This window comes from Lucilia sericata, unplaced genomic scaffold, assembly GCF_015586225.1.
Source record: "Lucilia sericata isolate MDLA Ls3-8-SP2 unplaced genomic scaffold, ASM1558622v1 Contig000992F_arrow, whole genome shotgun sequence".
In the NCBI taxonomy this organism is placed as follows: Eukaryota; Metazoa; Arthropoda; class Insecta; order Diptera; family Calliphoridae; genus Lucilia; species Lucilia sericata.
In genome coordinates, this window is record NW_023994975.1 from 119144 (window position 1) to 132055 (window position 12912).

The 12912-nt window shown below is 31.7% G+C and overlaps 1 protein-coding gene across 1 annotated transcript; it reads right to left on the minus strand.

The window, feature by feature from the left end:
• Positions 1-655: 655 nt before the first annotated feature.
• Positions 656-6052, minus strand: LOC119609496 (probable serine/threonine-protein kinase DDB_G0272254). Its single transcript, XM_037964309.1, has 3 exons — positions 5790-6052; positions 1448-1743; positions 656-1287 (listed from the first exon to the last, which is right to left on the minus strand). Exons 1-3 carry the CDS (start codon positions 6050-6052, stop codon positions 656-658), a joined length of 1191 nt encoding a protein of 396 aa, XP_037820237.1.
• Between the last annotated feature and the right edge of the window lie 6860 nt (positions 6053-12912).

Consider the following 12912-nt stretch of genomic DNA (forward strand, 5'->3'; position numbering starts at 1 on the left):
AAATCCTCACGAACTAGCGATATAAACAGTTTTTTTGCTCTCCTGAAAACTTGTATTATTTTAGATAGAGACTATTGAATATAGTCCTTTGATATGTAAAACATAAAATTGGCTGTAAGTCCTTAAATAACGCTCCTATTAAGATAAGAGTGAAAATAAAATAGGTTTTCATATGAAACCTTAAAATGGGCTGTAGATCCTTAAATAACGCTCCAATTGGGAAAATAGTGAAAATCTGTGATCATTCATATTCCCACCAAAAATCAATTTCTGTGAATAATTTCAAAATCTTTTAATCTTTTAATTAAAGAAAAAACACCATAACTTAATAATGTTAACATGAGTTTATTCAAAAGATTTACAATTTAATCCAAGTGGATATTTCAATAATTTCCTAAGACAAGTAAAAGTCACAAACAATTTAATTGATTTAATGCAAAAGTTCTAATTACATTAAGGACAGGTAGAATTCACGTAGCAGCTTTTGTTATCCTTCTCATCTCTCCGAGTGTTTCTTCTCAAAAGATTTGTATGAAATTAAAAAAGAACTCTGTTAGAGAAATGTAAGATTGAGATTTCTGATGTTGGGAATAGATTTTTAGTTAATTCAATGAAATTGTTGTTACTATTAGAAAGCAGGCATCACACATGTATCTTATGTACGCACAAAACGAGGATGATGATGATGATGTTGTCGTTGATGATGGGCTCTATAAGGAAGTAAAGATGAATCCTTTTTCCCCCCCTCTATAGAAGTTAAAGCTAAATTTAAGCTATTAGTACTCTTGTCATTAAGAGTTGCGGAAGTGGTCAAATCTCTTCTTTTACGTTTACCCAAAACAGAAGCACCCGGAGCCACACCAGACACAGTGCCCAATTGCAATAGCAGGGGATTACTGACCAAAGCAGCGGCTATACCTAAAACAGCAGCACTGGCTAAAGGTATGAGAAAGCTTTTGGCTAAAAGTGCTTTTTGCGAAATGTCTGGATGAGACTTATGTGCAGCTGGTTCATGTCCTTCTGCATAGGAGTACGAAGCATAGTCGCCACCAGCTGAACTAGAATAGTGATTTTTACCTCCATAAACATCGAATGGTATGCCTTCTGCTACAGCACTACTACCATAATAGCCACCCGTATGAGCAGTAGTCGCCACACTACCACCATAGTGTGGATTAGTGGGTATGTATTCTACATGATGTTCTTTGCCACCATAAGGACGACTTTCATATGCATAGCCACCATTTGAGCTACTGCCACTGCCATGTTCTGATGTCGTATAATGTCCTAAGGGTACGATTGTGAGAGAAAAAGTAAAGAAAACACAACAAATGTAAATTATGCACTTTCTTTTTTACTTATTTGTTCTTGTTCACAAACTCATTTTGCAGTTTGTTGGAGTTATGGTGTCTGTATATTGCCTTGATTACGCATTCATATCACTTACCCACGCTGATTCTATCCTGCAGAGCACCTTTTTTATTCAACAGTACTCCCACTTTCCCTTTGAGATGTTGCCAAGAATTGTAACTGTTGGCCAAATGTACATCGCTGTTATCTTGTGTTCCACCGCCATTGCCACCACCTCCATTGTATTTGTTATGATTGTTGTTGTTATTGTTGGCATTGTGAGTGTCTGGAAAAGCTATGGGCCGGGATATAAAACCATTTGAGGGTTTATAATTACTATTATATTGTGGAGCTTCTACGGTTGATATGAAATGACCTGTTGAACCAGGACCTCTATAAGTAGAATTATAATTATGAAAAAAAAATTATTTTTTGTTCTTTTTTGGAAGTTTTAGTCAGTTTTAGTAAAGAACTTAATGGTATGTAATAATTTAATGCAATGTCATGAAAATACTTTAGTTTTTTAATTGTTCTACTTTCTTTTGGGATATTATGTGGGTTCAAGTGGGAAGCTGATATTATGGTAAAGGTGGTAACATTGAATCTAGAATTGAAGATATATGTATGACACTTTTCCAGTTTATCTCAAATTACATTCCTTCAGTTAATTTTAAGCCAACGTTAAAGTCATATTTTGAAGGGGACCTTGTGTGAAAGCTTGGTTCTAATATGGGCCTATTTTCTTCATTTTCAAAAACAATGAAACATGTCAGGCTTCTAGCTCCTTGAGTTTAGGATATATTGGTCGGCTTAGAATATCTTGAAGATCAAGTATAGCAGGCCTCTAGCTCCTCATGTTTAGGCCCTATAGGATTTTCAGCAGATAGACGGATATATTTGTCGGCTTAGAATATATAAAGGATCAAGAGTATAAATACTTCTGTACCAATATTTCATTGTAAGATAAACTGAATGAAAAAAGTCAATATAATTGACGATGAGTATTAAAAGCTTTACTCTGGACCAGTACAACTTTGTGGTATTCAAATACTAAATATATAATATTTTTGTTAATTGTAGGGTTCAATTAAATCACTTTAGATTGACCGTTTTTTTTTTGACATATAAAATTTGTTTTTGGTATTTCCCTTATGGTCATGTAATTTGCCGGGGTATTAGAAAGTTGTTGTCGCATATAAAAGGGATATACTCATAATACATGTGAATATGTACTATAGTCCACCACCAAAGAATGAGGATAACGAAGGGTATTTGCGATATCCCGATGACATTGTGTTGTGAGCATGTAAGAACATTTTTTTCTCCCTGTAATGGGATCATAACTTTAAAATAATTAAGTCACTGTTAAGTAGACAATTAAAAACTTAAATAAATAGGAATGAAGTTTTTGGTTTAAATATTTTATCTATTGTTGTTTAAGTCCCGAGAAAGAGTTACTCTATAAGGATTATAATCCAACTCTACAAACCATTGCAAAATTATTGGTAGTTATTAAAGCAACACTTTCAGAACATTTGGTAGTAGCAGGATTCATTCAAAAGCAATATGTCGAAGTGCTTTACGTGAACACCTGCCGTGTTGGCCTTATTTCACGGTGGTACTTTTTCAACCACTAGCTTAGCTTTTTGTGTCTTACACGCCGGAGGTAATTTTTGTACGCTTAGTCCCACAGTCACTGATCTGTGTTGTAACCGTTGACTTCGACAACAGCATCGAACTTATCCAGAATTATAGACATTTCCGTGCATCAGTCGTTCTTCGGTTCGATTCCATGTCAAATCAATCCAAGGAAAGGCCGAGGATATATTTAATCATCACCAGTTTATAGTCCCGGCTGACTAGAAGTACTAGTAGCCCGGAATTGCAGTTACACCAAGATGGGGTCTTTCATCAAGGTAACATGCCCACGGAGGAATCCAATAGCAAGTCCGAAATTTTAGCATGGATCCCATATGATTTCCGAAAGCGTAAGTGAAGCCCGGCCAACCAGCGGAATCGAACTTAAAGCCAAATATTCACGACTCTAAGGTAATGGTAGGACTATCCATCACAGGGAACCTATACCAAATGAGACCGATTCATTTGCTGAAAGCACACAGAGAATACAGGGTTAGAATTGAAAGAGTAATATTTCATCATAACTATTCTCGACATATCGCAATAGCTGTTAAAAACTATTTAATAAGAAGTGGTTGTGAAGTTATGCCTCAATCGCTTTATAATCCGGACCATGCCCTCTCTGTCTACTATTTGTTTCTATCAATGTTGGATGTTTTCTCTCGAATATGTTTTACTTTAAAACAGTGTATGCGACTTTATTCGTTCTTGGCCTTAAAAAACGAGCAGTTCTTTTGATGCGGAGGAATCCATCCATATGTTGCCAGAAAGATTGGAAAAGGTCATAACTAATAATGACTATTACCGAGGCTTCTCCCATATATTTTAGGGAAACGAGATGTTAGGAGACGAATGAGTAAGATTCTCTGTAGTATCAATTTCTTGAAGAAATCTTCGGAAACAGATGATGCATAAACATTTCACTTGTTCGGTGGAGTACGAGGAAAAATGCATTTGTCCACGTAGCAAAAGGAGATTTGTTTTGTTATCATCTGCTCTATGAGTTCAATACCCAGGCCAATGCTTGTGCAATGCTAGATAGAATCTTAGACTCAGAGAGACGTTTCTCTTAAGGCAATATGAATATCATGATAGGTATACCTTTTTTTTGGACTGCAGACTGTACACACTCCAAGCGCTGAACAAATTAAAATTCCAAACAGAAGAAGTCTGTGGAATTTTTGAACGGTTCAAAAATCTTTATGATGATCTTGGTCTCTTGAGGTCGATCTCTTGAATCTCTAGACGTCTATTAATAATTTCTATGTTAACAGTTTCACATCTTGCAAGGCTCACAACTCGAACGAAAAAGGACGAAATATTTTCTCAACTCACAGTTAAAAAGAATACAAAAGCAAGAGGCCATAAGGTAAAATTATATTAATACTGACAAACTTTGTCCTTAGAGACTAATAGCTATCATTCACTCTTGGACGGTTCAAAAACTTTTACGACAAGTTTGGTTTCTTGTTGTCGATCACACCATGAAATATCCGAGAATTAAATCTACAGAAGTCTATAAATAATATATATGTGAACAGTTTTACATCTGGCAAGGTTCGCAACTCGAACGAAATAGGAACGAAATGTTTTCTCAATTACATTAGCTTCTCAACTCAAAGTTAATAAGGATACAAGAGCATGAGGCCATAAGGTGAAATAAACGGATTATGTTTGGACAAAGGGGTTTCGTGAGAGATGTTCATATTTCCTTGATTGCGGTATCGAACATGATTGACGAATGGGCAGCAGAAGAAAGGCAATTGAACTCTGGAATGACATACCTTGTATTAATTGTAATTAATCAAAAGGATACCATTTTAATATTAAGGGCTCTTGTGAAAAGAATTCATTCCTTTAACAAAAGTGTGCATTGTCACCTACTCACTCATGGCTTACTAGCAAAAGTCAATGGATTTACAAAATAAAAAACAATTTTGTTCATAATTTGTTGCTTTTAGTCCTTTTTAGACATTTCTACTTTATAACGTTTCACTAGATTGTTATCGCAAAAAGAGTAGAATTTGTACAAAAATGTTTTTTATACCTTTTCACTCTTGTCTTTTTTTGTTAGCTGTGTTTTTATGGTTTTGTTTGCAAAATATTTTGCAAACGAATAAGTTGTTTTGAGAATTTTATTCTTTCACAAAATTTTTATAATGGCAGGAGTAGTGGGAAACCTTCCCTCCTGCTTTTCTTTCTTAGCAGGTTTATGGAGTAGTAGTTTTAGTGAAAGTTTTTATTTGTTATAACGTTTAAACTTTGCACTTTTTATAATCTGTTTTATATGTTTTTGGGGGGGAGAATGTCATTGTTGTTTTTGTGTTCCAAACATGCAGCAAAGAATGTTTTTGTACAAGTTACATATTTTTACGATGTTTTTTTGGTGTCATGGAGGAAAGAGTTGTGGTATTCGATATTTTTATTTTTATTAGTTGAAATTCACATTGTAAAATTCCTAACATTTTATCGACAATGAAAATATTGTTTATATGTTTGCATTATTTTTGTTCGATTATTTGTTTGGTTGCTTCGTATTGTTTCATCCAGTCATAAATTTATTTAACTTATAACTGGGAAAATAAGTTTTAGAAAAATATTTTTCTGGTTTTCTGTGTGTATTGACCGCAAATATTGGGATTTTTGAAAAAAAAAAAATGAATTATTGGGGATTAAAGGGCAAAGCTTTCTATGAAAATATTTTAAATTAAAATTTTAATAAATTTAGTTGTTCGATAAATAAGGATAAGAAACACGTTTTTTTGTAGTTGGTTTAAATATTGATATTTCACTTTTCACACCTATAAAACTCTGGTGGTGGATCATAACTTTTGGCTGCTACTCCCAGTGTATTTGCTGCAGATAAATCCTTAGTTTTTATATCACGTTTAGTTAAATCTGAGGATTCCACAATATAACCATCCGATGTAGTACGTTGTAAAGTTGAGGTGGGTGTAGGTGATGTGGTGACAGCGTTTTTTAATTCTTTAGCATTTATTTTCATAACAAATATATTAAATGTTAATAAAAACACCACATAAGTATGAATATTTATAAAAAACATTTCAAAATTAAATATATTTTTTTAATTTAAAATTTGTAACCGATTTTTTTAAAGTTTTATGTTAAGCGCACGCATTAAGGAAAGCAACTGAAGTTGTCATCTATGAAAACTTAAACTTATATAAAAAATAGTTTTAATAATTATGTTGAAAATGTTTTTGAACCAAAATTTATTTTGAAATTATAAAACTTGTACGACAACTAAGTAGGACATACACAATTTAAGCTAAAAATTGTAGGGGGAATTTGTTTTCAGCTAAAGTTTATGTTCAAAGAAATAAAGCAACAAGCAAAATAATAAAATAATTATATTTGCGTTTTTTTCTAAGTTTAAGACACAATTTAAGTTTGTGTGCTCATAACGTTGGTATTTGAATTAAGTAAAACAATTAGTAACGCCAGTTGTAAACTACTTACAAATAACATTCATATCGTCATCCACAATCACTTACTCACTCATATTTGTAATATCCACACTTGTTGCTGCAAATATAATTTGAAAAATGAAATTGTTATTAAATTTTTTTTGTCTTTTACAAAGTTATCATTATTTGTTATGATTTTTCATTTTTCCTTTTACCTTTGAAAATGTAAGCTGCCACAGCACATTGTCATTTATTTTTATATTTCTGGCGTAAAATGTCATTTAACTTAAATTTAATTTGATGGTTTAATCGCCCTCTTCGTACGCACAGAAAGTGTGTTTATGATTGTCACTGGTTGTTTTTTTTTGGCGTGATAATTGTTTAGGTTTCATGTCTTTGTTGTTTTTTTTTTTTTTTGAAGATTTTTATAACATCTAGTTAAAATGTGATAACTCTTTTTCAATTTGTTAGCAAATTTTCTTTATTTAATTAAATTTCAAACATACAGTGGGAGGCAATAAAGGCAGAACTCTTAAACGATTTCTTAAGTTCAGTACAGATACAGTGGAATACAGTTAAAGTTTAAATTTATCACAATCAAATTATAGAGAGAAAACTGGAAGTCTGTAAGACTATTCTGAAACATTATCTTTTCTCTAAACAGGGTGACTTTGTCAATTTTGTGATTCTAGAAAACATAACGACTAGGGTTCTATAGTTGGAACGAAAAGTCGACTTTTCGGCTTTTTGCATTTAGTTAAAAGTCGACTTTTCGACTTTTTGCATTTTATGAAAAGTAGATTTATCGACGTTCTTCATTTAATTAAGGGCCGACTTTTAGTATTTTATAAATAGTCGACTTTTAGACTTTTTCCGACTTTTTCTGACTTTTTGACTATTTTCGACTTCTTTCGACTTTTTTTCGGTTATTTTTTTACTTTTCTCGAGTTTTTCCGACTATTTTAGAGTTTTTGACTTTTTTTTCACTTTTTTCAAATTTTCGACTTTTTTCGATTTTTTCTACAATTTTCGACTTTTTTCGATTTTTTCGAAATTTTTCGACTTTTTCCGACTTTTTACGACTTTCTTCGACTTTTTGCGACTTTTCGACTTTCTTCGACTTTTCGACTTTTATTCACAAAGTCGACTTTCAACTTTTTGTATAGACTATAGTCGAGTTATCGACTTTTTTGAAATAAAATAGTCGACTTCGACTTTTTTCGACAAAAAGTCGATTGTTCGATTATTCGAAAGTCGATTTATAGAACCCTAATAACGACAGTTCTAATAAATTAAATTATATCATGATACATCTTCGATATAGATAGTCCATATATTATTTGAATGTGTGCATTTGTATATGACTAAATAATGCGTAAGTTTTTGAACTAACATTCGAACCATTATAATCCTAACTTCCTTAAAATGTAGTATATCAGGCTAAATAACTTCAGTGGTTCGGAAGCAAGATCTTGGCAATATTGCTTAGCTACTTAAGAAGCATTATTTTTCGAACCATTTAAAAATTTTATATAAAAACGATCTTAGGGGAAAAATATTTTGTAATTAAGAAGGGAGCATCTATCGTCTTGGTAAGATTTAGTCTTGGCTCTACGATGCTCTTTAAAAAGGAAAAAAGTTCTTACTACCACATTTCAAATGCACTATGGAACTCATAACCTGCAATAGAAGGAACATATCAAGATTGTTGCAGAAATAACTCGACATCGGGAGATAGGTAAACATAGAAGTTAACTTGAACATCCTTATAATGAGTACTTTATAAAGGAAGAAATGGTCTTCCACCTTCTCTGTGAATAACCTGCACAGGTCGCAAGAGAAATATGTATATTATTTGACTACTACACTAAATCCAACTTTGATGAGTTATATTGGTCTAGACTTTTGAACATATCACGAATACAGGTTGGATTTAATACTTTACGTTTGACGAGTTGTATTGACCTCTCAAAATAGAGTGCCTTCTACTCAAATATCTTTTTGCGCGTAGAAACCTTAGTCTATAACTAAACAACTATAATTTTGACATCATAAGAAAAGGCTATATCTGTACAGCTTCAGATGTTTGCCTTTTCAATACCGATGATCTGTCTGTTGTAAGATTCATATGGGCATGAGCTTACTTATGCAGATTAAGGGAAAGAGGAATGTGGGAGTCGTGTGATTAACCTTTGAATATCTGTGGATATCGGAAACTTATTATTTCTGCAGAACTTTATATCGAATTTTTACTTATTTTTATTTCGATGTATTTCTCTAATTTCTCGATCACAAATTTGCCTTTGAAATTTCGTGGTGTTGTAAGCAGCTTTAAGATCCGACTATGACAAAAAATGTCGTTCTAATAGGACGGCTGGTTATATGTGGACTTGCAAATCTTCCAGTGCAATATTTGTATTAAAAATTTGGCCATATAACGGTGCCTAATGAAACTCGACATGCTACTGCGGATCAAAACGATATTATGACATGAATGCATCATCCTTGTAGTACTTAGTTCACCAATTCAGAGTTAAGTTAAAATATCATATAGCGTCAATCTAAAAAACTATAGAATTAGTGTGGCCATGGCAATCTCAATGACAGCCAACACTTTGACACTTGAGTATCTGCACCGATACCACAATTTGTAAAAAATATTTGAGAATCCTTTTATTGGCATCAAGTTTGATTATCACTATCCAATTCTCTAAGTTTCTGCGGGGGTTTGATTAGAAGAAATGAAAAGTAAACTATATTAAGTTTGAGATACGAATAAGTATATACCCATCAAAATCTTGGTTATGACTTGTACCTACTCTACAACTTACTTTTCAATGACTTCTTCATACCATCTGATTCACTTTTAAGTAATGACTTGTAATGATTCGTAGGTAATTAATTTTTTACAGTCTGCTGTTTTGAGTATAATAGAGAATTAACAAAGACTAGGGCCAGGTTCATATTCTTGTCGCATACTTTTTTAACATTACACTAAACCACTTAATCAACTGACTATTTGTACGCAAGCGTGTTAAGTACTTACCTAACTGTAAGTACTTGAAGTTGCCATTTTAATTTACTATGCTTTCAATGTAACTTTTTTGTGGGTCCAGGTTTATTTTATCTTTAGCAGTGCAAGTATATTTCAGTCATTTCATGTTAAACACATTTGTTGCTTTGGATTCCAAATAGGTTTTAAATTTGATATAATAACACTATTTTATAATATTTGTTAAACTTAAAATATTATATAATATTAAATTTCCCTAAAATGAATTGCGATTTGGGTTTTTTTCATTTTCCGTTAATTAGCTTTAATTGTATATATCTTGTTAAAATAATTATATAATCATTGTAATCACAGTTAATTTCGATAAGTTGCGTAAAATATGATTAAATTAAATTATTAAATAAAAAAACTGCTTAAAAGGCGGAACATTAAAAACTAAATACCAAAATTTGTTTATTTCAAACCACCACAACTTTATAAACTTAAACAAATTAAGTTCTGCCTAAACCATATTTAAAGTTCAATGTCAAAGGCATAGGTACTCATTCATATCTTACCACATACACACTTTTTATACGTTTATGATTTTATCATCGTATAAGACAATAAGACCACTATATGACATTTATAAAACATGTAAAATGTAATCAACGTAAATAATATTGTCTCCAAACTACACTAAATCCCCCAAACCAAAAATGGAAAACAATAAGAAAATGATTTGTATTTAATTTTATGGCGATAAGCCATAGAAACGAAAATCTAAATAAAAATATCCGTAAAGGAAATCTGCTATATGCGAAAAAAAAATAACGAAAAAAATATTTTATGTTCATGTTTGTTTGTGGTTGTGACGCAAAATGGTCATAAAAATAGTTTTTACATAATTGAAGTAAGCGTATGTGTGTATAAGGACATTTCCGTTTCCTTTACTCTTACACACATTCCTTCGCCGTAAGAGAGGTATGTACTATGTATGTGTATGTAAAAGAATGTTTATTTTTGCTAAAGGTCAGAGTGTTGATGTTGATGGTTCTTTTCCTGTTTTTGTTTATTTTTTCCATTTGTCACCCCTCCCGACTTTACCATTCTTTGGCAACATTCTTCATAAATGGTTTTTATGTATGAATTTTGTTTGTTGCTCTTTCAATTTTTTTTGCTTTAATTCGTCTATAATGAGTTTTTGTGGTTTTTATGTTTCGAAGAAAACCACACGAAATGTTGTTTGTTAAACTAAAAATGCAAAGCAAAAATCCCTTAATTTCCTTGATTTCCATAGTTGCTCCATTAAGTCCATAAATTCATTTCAATCTCGTTAAAATTCTTGTTGACAAAAACCACAAATATTTTTATTTCTTTAACTAAAACTAAATTTTTTGTTAATTTCTCTTGTGTGTTGGAGTTTGTAGGTGTTGGCTTTATCCTTTTTAGCAGTTTTGTTATTTTTTGTGTATTGAAACCAAACATTATTTATGGCAAAAGTTTAACAGCAAGTTAATTAGTTTAACGGGAATTTGAATTTAGAAATAAGTGGGAAATATGTTTTAAGTTTTGAAAGCTAAAATGTGTTACAATTCATAGAGTTTTTATTAGTTTTGTACTGATTTGGAGAAATTATGGATATTTCTTGTAGTGTTGTATTGGAAAAATCTCAGTGTAATCCTTGAGTTGAAATGGTTTTAGAAAACGGAACTTAGTCATGCACACTCTTGTCATTTTGTCTACCGGTTTTGAGGAGAACGTACTCTTCAGTAGGACTATCTTTTTTAGAACACGAAATTGTCTCTAGAATTGGATATTGCCTACTTTGTTGTTATGGAATTGGGACATCAATGTACTCTTAGTTAATATGGATTCTCCAGTCGTATGTGGTATTTTAGGTGGGAATCTATTCTAAAAATTATAAGTTCATAGACTGTTAACTGTTGTCTCAGTGATAATGTTGGAAAACATGAGAGATTTGCATAATTCTGGAATGTATAAGATTCAAATATGCAAAACTAGCGTACCCTGGGTGCTTCGCTACCCAATGAACATGAAATACAAAATTTTCATTACTTTTATAGTTATGTACTAAAGTACCAAAAAACTCCCTTTTATAAATTCTTATTTTATAAGAACAATGTGTCATTTGTTTCGAATCCCCATTATAGATACTTCAACACGTTTGGTACTTTTTCATTTAAAGAATGAGAAAGAGTCACCTCTTGCAGATTTTTATTCAGTCAGGACCCTGCATTTGAAGGACGAAAAATTCCAAACAGTACCATTATAGGGAGGAAAAGTACCGTATGATGAAGTACCAACAATTTCCCAATTTCTTATTCAAACAGGACCGTGTAATCTACAATATTTTTGTTTCAATATTAATATAATTAAAAACTAAAAAATCATTTAAAACGAAATAGTGGAGTAAGTTCTATCTTTTTTGGTACCTTTTCCCCTTTTTGGTACTTTTTTCTCCCCAATGAAATAGCAAATATGTTGTTTCAATAAATATTGCAGAGTTAGTACGTAATTTAAGAGGTATACGTCAATAAGTCGAAAAAGTTTTCTTAATGTGCTAAAAAAATCCAAAAAACACAGTTTCCTCCCATTTACACCTAAAAAGGACTGAATATTAAAAAAGTACGAAACAGGTGTCTCATAATTTTGGAAGATATATCCAAATATTTACAAAAATTTTAAATTTTTTTATTAGTTAAGAAGTTATAAAGGGTCCAAAAAAGTACCAAAATCACCTTTGTTACACATTTTTACACCTTAAAAGTACGAATTTCAAAAAAGTACCAGACACCCATCTGCTCATTTTAAGAGTAGATACAGTTGCATTTAAAATTTTTCGTGTATCACTAATATTGTGTAAGATAATTAAGAAAATCAGTTTTACCCGTTTTTTCCCTTTTTTACCCCTAAATGTACGAATTTCCAAAAAATCCCACCTTAGTGGATCTACATGATCATGATTCCATGTTCAGCCGTTTGGGCTGTGCGATGATGAAACAGTCAACGATACACTGTTATATATATATATATAGATAAGAAGGTCACTGGTGCGTACAGAGGCTTTAAGAGCTCTTAACTTTTTCGTATTATCTTGGATGAAGATGTTGGGGGATGTGGTCGGGATGGAACCATATAGAGTCAATTTCGTGATTGTAATTTATCAATGCTGCAATCACAATTAACGGTTATAGATAAATAGATAAAACGGTATAGATAAATATCTATACTTTACATAGAAGATGGATTTATGATTCCCCTACTCAGGCCATAACTCTGGGTAAAGTGTAAATTTAAATTCAAATTTCCTTCTTCAAAATAATTAAAAATTGCACAATTATATAAAAATCCCTTTGATAACAAACTCTTTCGAGAAATATACCAAAAAATGTTAATAAGCCTTGAATTTGAATTATTATTCATTGTTCTCATGGCATTTATAAAAAGAAATTAAAATTTTTCTTTTTATTATTAACAGTT

Bases quoted from the DNA above. Each gene is read 5' to 3' on its own strand.
- LOC119609496 (XM_037964309.1), bottom strand. From the start codon at position 6,052: ATGTTTTTTATAAATATTCATACTTATGTGGTGTTTTTATTAACATTT. The intron at 1,744-5,789 runs GTGTGAAAAGTG...TTCTACTTATAG, and splicing joins CCACCACCAGAGTTTTATAG to AGGTCCTGGTTCAACAGGTC. The intron at 1,288-1,447 runs GTAAGTGATATG...TCGTACCCTTAG, and splicing joins GCAGGATAGAATCAGCGTGG to GACATTATACGACATCAGAA.